This window comes from Quercus robur, chromosome 11, assembly GCF_932294415.1.
Source record: "Quercus robur chromosome 11, dhQueRobu3.1, whole genome shotgun sequence".
Lineage (NCBI taxonomy): Eukaryota > Viridiplantae > Streptophyta > Magnoliopsida > Fagales > Fagaceae > Quercus > Quercus robur.
Window position 1 is genome coordinate 48,379,952 of NC_065544.1, and position 7,398 is coordinate 48,387,349.

At 34.2% G+C, this 7,398-nt stretch overlaps 1 protein-coding gene across 1 annotated transcript; it reads left to right on the forward strand.

The window, feature by feature from the left end:
- The first annotated feature begins 738 nt into the window (after positions 1-738).
- On the forward strand, positions 739-4,864 carry LOC126705701 (translocon-associated protein subunit alpha). Its single transcript, XM_050404855.1, has 8 exons — positions 739-949; positions 1,648-1,815; positions 1,905-1,955; positions 2,223-2,311; positions 3,198-3,275; positions 3,429-3,632; positions 4,008-4,079; positions 4,476-4,864. Exons 1-8 carry the CDS (start codon positions 886-888, stop codon positions 4,524-4,526), a joined length of 777 nt encoding a protein of 258 aa, XP_050260812.1. The 5' UTR covers positions 739-885; the 3' UTR covers positions 4,527-4,864.
- The last annotated feature ends 2,534 nt before the right edge of the window (positions 4,865-7,398 follow it).

Sequence of the window (7,398 nt, forward strand, 5' to 3'; positions counted from 1 at the left end):
AAGTATCATACATGGTTTATGGATTAAATGACTTATTTTTCAAAGGGTCTTGTTATACAAGAACCTTTGAAAAACTTTAAAAGAAAGTTAACTGATGTCCTAGGAGTATTTGTTTAGAGAATATTTTTAAAAACTTTTTTTATATGAAAAAAAAAAAACATTTAAAGGTCTATTTTGATATTGCTTATTTTGTTGAAAACTGAAAATTTATTACTGAAAATATTATAGCAAAATATTTTTTATTGCTAAAAATACTATTCATGCATTTTTCATCACTTGACTGGTCCATAAACAGTGCCATGGGATTAGCCAAGTGAAACGCAAATGCACGTTTACCTAGCTTTGCCTCTATGCAAACGTACACTAACTTTTTAAACAACTTTTTATATTTTCTATAAAAATGATATTAAAACTTTTTAAAAATGTTTTATTAACAAATGTCCTAAAGACATTCGTTAATAAATCCAAATTTTAATAACATGAGAAATATAAAAGCCGTAAAAAAGTCAATAACTGTTTTTTTTCCTTCTCCTAAAAAAAAAAAAAAAAAAGTTTCTGAAAATATGTTTTAAATCAAGATGTGATTGACCAAAATAGGTTATCTTTTCCCATTTTAATTTACCATTCATGAGTTACTAGTTACTACCCAGATGTTGTTGCTTCAAATAAAAAAAAGCTACCACCTGGTTTGTTTGTGAAGGTCAATAAATAGGCAGTGTTGTAATGTTTGTAAGAGTTTGACCCAAGAAAAAAGCTTGTTCCTGGTCTCTAAAAACACTTTTAAGTTTTTAACTCTCTATTGGTCCCTCATTTTCCACACGAAACAAAATTAAAATCAAAGAACAAAAACGCACACCAATACCAACTCTCACCCAAAATCTCCCAATGTTGGCGATGAAGAACTTTAGGGTTTTCTTCCTCGCTCTCCTCCTCCTCCTCGCCTCTCCAGGTGCAATTTCCAGATCTAGATCCACACCCATTTCTCGATATTGACTCAATTTCATTTCTGTTTTGTAAATTTTCGATTTTGATTATAATTGCGAGGAGTTGATCATTTAGGGTTTTGACTTTTTTGATTGGGTTTTTCATGCATGCGTGGATGATAAAGCGGTTGATGATTGATTGATTGGATATATGAGATCTGGATAGGCTGAATTTTCTCATTCCGTTTTGAGTTTTTGCGGTTTCGTTTCGTTCCAGATTTGTTAGATTTTGGGTTTGTGTTGAATTTTTCTTTTTTAAACGCTTGCATGGTGTTTGAATTTTTGAACTTTTTGATGGATTGATTGAGTTTTTGGTTGTGCCTTTATTGCTTTCGAAAGCGAATTTTGACTTGCTTGTGATAATTGCTTTTATAAATGTAAAAAAGTGTACTTCTTGTTTGGTCGCTTTTGTAAGCAAAATTTGCATTGGATTTTGATTAGAGGAATCAGAAAAAAAATAGGGTACTTTTAATTTCTGATTAAAGTTAACTACTTGAAGATTATTTAAGTAGTCATTTGAATGCATTTTTGGGTTTTTGATCTGCATGCTTGTGGTGAAATGGGTAATGGGTTGTTGAAACTTGAATGCACGAGTTTAATTTTCATGACATTATGTAAGTTTATTTGTGAATTGTTGATAAATGATAGTTCTTTTACTTAATAGTTGCTAGGTGTCAATCGGATTCGGACGCGGAGGGTAGGGAGGCGGCTGAAGAAGTGGTGGCTGATCTTGGGATTGTTGGTGAGGATGTCCAAGATTTTGGTGATGGGAGTTTTAGCCCTGCTCCGGGAGTTGATACAGTCTGTGTTTTCCCGAAGAACAGTGCCCGATGTAATGGTCTTATCTATATTGTGTATAAAAGTGTCTTTTTATGTTATGAAAGCTGCCTGTTTTTAATTTGATATCTCTCTTTCTTGTAGTGATTACAGCCGGAGAAGAGACTGAATTATTGGTCGGCATGAAAAATGATGGTAATTTCTAATTAGAATCCCTATTTGGTAGTGTTATTTGCCTACTTTTTGTTTGAAATGGTATGTCAATTGTCATGTTATGTTTTGGCTATCTTTGCGGTGGTTCTGTATTCTGTCCTCTATGCTTCATATTGTATAATTTCTGTCTTTCTGAAAGATAAGTGCACATTAATGTTGTTTGCATGTGTCACTCCATGCAAATTTCTTTTCATTCTTCCATTTAACATTTGGAACTTTGCTCATATGCTTCTTTTGATGATAAAACAGGGGAGGCAACTGTGAATGTCATTGCAATTAAGGCCAGCGTTCATCTCCCTTTTGATCATCGTCTGCAAGTTCAAAATCTTTCTACACAGGTAATCCTAGGTGTACTCGAATTTTATTGCATGGTTTATTATGCATGATCTCCAAGTTTGTTACTTATCATTTATAATGTAAGTACTGTGTTGAATTCATAAAAAAAATAAAAAGTAAGGGCCATGTTGCCTATCTTACTATAAATTAGATTATGTTGTCTTTTGTAAGTTGATTTTTTTATAAAAAATAAAAAATAAAATTGTACATTGAATTAGTATATTGACATTTGCAGCTGTATGCTTGCCCTAGGTTCATGTGGGTGACTTCTGTACAAGTTTAGGCAATGTTACCTCATGTTTAATGTATTTTATCATAATGATTTTGCATGTCAAAATACTTTTATGTTAATTGACAAATGCCTGGAAAATGTGTTAGTTTGTGTTGCCTATGAGATCCATCTCAAAAAGCACTTTCTCCTCCCATGATAATGGGATGGAGGATTGAGGTCTTGGGCTTCAAGACCCACTTAGTGTGTAACTTACCAATAATGAAATAAAAATGTAGTGTTACCTTGTGTTCTATCTGGCATTCTTGTTTGAGTTTTCATGTGTTACAGTAACCTTTTTTTTGGTATATATATGCTACTTCACATTGGCTGGCCTGTTTTTGTTGTCCTTTGTTGGTCGCATTTCTCCTCAAAATCGTCATGTTTTCTATCCTATGTTAATAAAAAAGCTGTTTTTCTAATTCTCAATCTTTTTGTGCCTTACTGCTGTTGTGGTGCCCTTCCACTGGATGAGTTTATTTATCAGGTTGCACTGAGGAGGAAGCTGTTTTTCTTTCTATGTATTGTCTTTGTATTAAAGCAGCCTTCTAGCTTTCTCTTGTCTTTAATTTCTGTTTGCTAGTTCCTTATTTACATTTATGTTTGTGTTTTAATTCTAGGGTTTTAACAACGCAACAGTGCCAGCTTCAGCCCAGGCTACTTTCCCATACATATTTGCTGTCAGCAAGTTCTTGCAGGTATTGAACTATGGAAGTTTTTTATTTTCCTAATAATTATTGTTGAGAATCACTCTAATCTTTAGTCTATTTCTCATTCCAAAATACATACAATTTATAAGGGGGGTGAAAAAACTTATTCTTGAGCTTAGGCATTTCCTTTTTCTTTTGCAGCCGGGCACCTTTGACCTTGTAGGCACCATCATTTATGAAATTGACCAGAATCCATACCAGAACACCTTCTACAATGGTACCATTGAAGTTGTTGAGGCTGGTGCTTTTCTTAGCATTGAATCCGTTTTTCTTGTTACCCTTGCAATTGCCCTTCTTGTCCTCCTTGGCATATGGATTCGTGGTCAAATTCAGAATCTTTCCAAGGTATGCACTCTCAGTCCTGCAGTTTGTATTATATGACTAATGTAATGTTAAATGTAAAATCTCATTAACTTACATCCGCAGCAGTGTCCAATATGGCAATGTTAACTTTGTCCTGATACAAAGTTACAAACCTTCATTTTATGTGCACTTACAATGTTAGTCTTTGAAACATACTAATTTTGTAGCATTCAGGGATTGGAAATTTCTAATTAACCTGAGTCTTTTGCTGCTTTTATCTTTAATTCTTCTTCTTCTCTCTGTGAGAGATCAATGTGCTTATTGGATGCTTGCTTTCTTATCTCCTCATCACGTTTTATATTTATATTTTGTATGCTTTCAACTTTCAATAATTCTTATCTGTTTGTAATTGGTTAGAAAACTAAGAGGGCTCCCAAGGTGGAAGTTGGAACTAAGACTACAGATGCTTCACTGGATGAGTGGCTTCAGGTGAGTAGTTTATGCTTCACCATGACATTGAATGTTATTAGAAACTGTTGTCCTGTTGATTGTACAAGGTATTAGTGGCTGGCTTTGGTTTCTTACCATGTGTTTGCCTGGTGGCTGCACCCTGCCACAGGGGGGGTGGGGATTGGTGTTTAAAAGGTGGTTTAAATTACATTTACATGGGGCAAATTAAATGAAAAAAAAGGTAGTCAATGCCTTTGTCGATTTTGGTCTCTTGGATTTCGTACAGAACTTAAAAATCCCAAGGAAGAAAAAAAATATCCATATGGAACTTAAAGGTCTATTATTGCTACTAGGAGTTCTCTTTTACTGGCTATTAACACTGAAATTGTGATGGCTTGCTGATGTACTCTTTTTTCTGCCCTTTCCAATGCTCAGGGAACTGCATATACTCAGTCATTGGCCAACAAATCAAAGAAGAAAAAGTAGATAGGCAATGTTCATCCAGCTCAGCTGCACAAGCCACTACACTGAAGCACAGACTCTTGTAACTCTCACTAGACATTTTGGAGATTTTAAGAGAGCTCAAGAAAGTCGGTAGTTTTGAATTTAGACCAGAAACGAACTCTCTTGCTGTTGTAGCCTTTGGATTTTTTTTTTTTTAATATTTAAATTTTATTGGAGATGATGTTGAGCATTTTGAGGTAAAACTAACGCAGATTTGAGTTAGGAAGGATACAATTTTCTGTTCAACTAAAAAAATTTTCTTAAATCACATGCCCTTGTTCTCTATTATACTTTTATCTATGAAGCTTTTTGTTGATGCATCTGGTGTTGGTTTGGTTTTCTTGTCCAGATATTACAGTCTCTGTGGTTGTAGATGAAACTAATACAACTAATTCTGCATTTGTTTTCGTCAAGTGGCTAATGATGCTATAAAGATTCTTGGTCAGTTGAATGTTCTGATGTGATCCCCCATGTGTAGCAGATATTGGTGTGAAAATAAATCTGATAAAAAAATCATTAAATTTTCCATGTGAAGGCATCTTGTGGTAGATCTGCCCCCAATTCTAGTCATTGACATTTGGTGATTAAATTTGGAGGAAGCAAATTGAAAACTTTAAACTTTTGTGACGATTACACAGTTCGGATTCTGGTAACACTTTGTGTGTGCGCGTGGTTTGGAGAAGTTTGCGAGTTTTATTAAAATAAACATTTACTGATTTACTTCCCTCATGATGCAAATGCAACCCTTTTTTATTTGGTCTGCTCTTCTCCTGGTTGGGACTGAATTTGGTTTCAGTCACAATCATGGATCTCTACAATCTGCTCAAAATTTCACAGAAAACCATTTTACTTGGTTCTTATTTGAAAAATATATATTGTTGAAGCCACAAGTCTTTTATTAACACGGTCGTAAGGTTTCAATTTTGGGATTTTTATTTCAGTTGGGATATTTTCAGGTGTCTTGATTTTGGCTTTGTCATAGTTCTGGCTCTTATGGGTGCGTTCCTCACTGTCATTTTTCTATTGAAGTAGGGATCTCCAAGGAAGGTTTCTCATGTTCTTTGAAGTAACGGGGAAATTTCAACTTGGATGATCAAACAAGGATTTCTGCCACTAATTATGTTGATTTTGTGTCATAACAAAGAGAGCATTTTATGCACTAGGTATCTCACAGTAGATTGAGCCGGTGAGAATAATTCTTCCAATATCACGAGTATGTATGTGTATGGGTTAGTAGTAACCTTTATTTTTTTGGGAACAGGAACAGCACAGTAGAGTTTTATTGATTAAGAAATAGGATCAGCAAGCAATGCATCATTCATGTCTGTTGGAACATTCTTCGTCTAGATCAACAAACCAGCAAATCTTTCAATCATTTTGTTCTTTTAGCTAAAGCATGGGCCTTCAATTATTTTGTTCTTTTAGCTAAAACATGGGCCACGACATTTTATCTGTACAAACTCTAAATTACAACCCTCTAGAGAACATGAATAATCCTAGAATTAAGATTGAAACTAAACCCAAATTGTTCAAATTGAACAAATAATCCTTCAATTATTATTATTATTATTTTACATAAAGCAATAGTTACTATAGTGAAGAGGAGAGATTTGAACCTTGATTCTTCTCATTATAGAGAGCAGACAATATCACTGAATTATAAGACTTTTGACACAATGAGTGCACAGTGTAAAGTATAACATTAAGGATTATTATTTATTTATTTTGGAGGGGTAGGTGGAGGGTGGTTCTACGTTTCATCGGTGTTGATTAAATGAGGTGAAACTAATTTCCTTTGTTTTCTTATTAGAGATATTTGAACCTTAATTCTCCTCATAACAGAGACTAGACAATGTCACTGAATTATAAGACTTTTGATATAATGAGTAGACGGTGTAAAGTATAAACATTAGAAATTATTGGAGGGGGAGGGGGGGGGGGGGGGGGGGGAGGGGGACGGGGGAGTTGAAGGGGTTTTCTATGTTTCATCAGTGTTGATTGAATGAGGTGAAACTAATTTCCTTTGTTTTGTTATCAGATTTCATGCCTTTTCCTTTTCTTTTCTTTTTCTTCGAAAGAACAACTCCTTAGGTCTCCCAAACAACCAAATAATAAAGTTACTTTATGTTTTTTTGAGAGGAAAGGGATGTTTTGAGAATGGAAAGTCAGTTGCGTGGGAGCTTTTCCAATCTCTGGACAAATTTTCAATGTATGAAAATGGCGTTGTACTTGACCGGACCACAGAATTAGGATTTCCCAACGATGGCAATCTCAAACCGATACGTAATCACATCATTAGAAAAAATGTCTTCTACTTTGTCGAACTTTTACCTACTAAGGATGCTTCATTTATGATGATATATAGGAGTATTAAGCCTCCCAATTTGCATAGACATGGCATTTTCAGGATTGATTATGAAACTGTATCTATCCACACGTTGCTTAAACATAATGGTTTGTGTTTTCTCGTACATATAATGATATAAATACAAGATAAGTTCGGTTTAGGAACCCACCCCTCCCAACCAATAACTCGGCATAATACTGACATTTTCAAGATTGCTTTTTTTTTTTTTTCTAAACCTGATTTTATTTCCAAAAACCTTCCTTGATTTAATTGATGATGCACTTTTTCTGTTGCTTTCGTGTAGAGAGCTATAATATGTGAGAAAGAGAGAGAATAGAAAAAAAATAAATGTGATGTGGTTCAACTTTTTTGTTTTCTCTGACATAGGTGATTTGATTCAGCTTGATAGCTTTCATCTACAATAAAAAAAAACCTTTGGAGGTCCCAACATTTTTTTTTTTTTTTTGAAAAACGAAGATATCTAGACATTTTCAAATATCTGACTAC

Bases quoted from the DNA above. Each gene is read 5' to 3' on its own strand.
- LOC126705701 (XM_050404855.1), top strand. From the start codon at position 886: ATGTTGGCGATGAAGAACTTTAGGGTTTTCTTCCTCGCTCTCCTCCTC. The intron at 2,312-3,197 runs GTAATCCTAGGT...TTTTAATTCTAG, and splicing joins TTCAAAATCTTTCTACACAG to GGTTTTAACAACGCAACAGT. The intron at 3,276-3,428 runs GTATTGAACTAT...TTTCTTTTGCAG, and splicing joins CTGTCAGCAAGTTCTTGCAG to CCGGGCACCTTTGACCTTGT.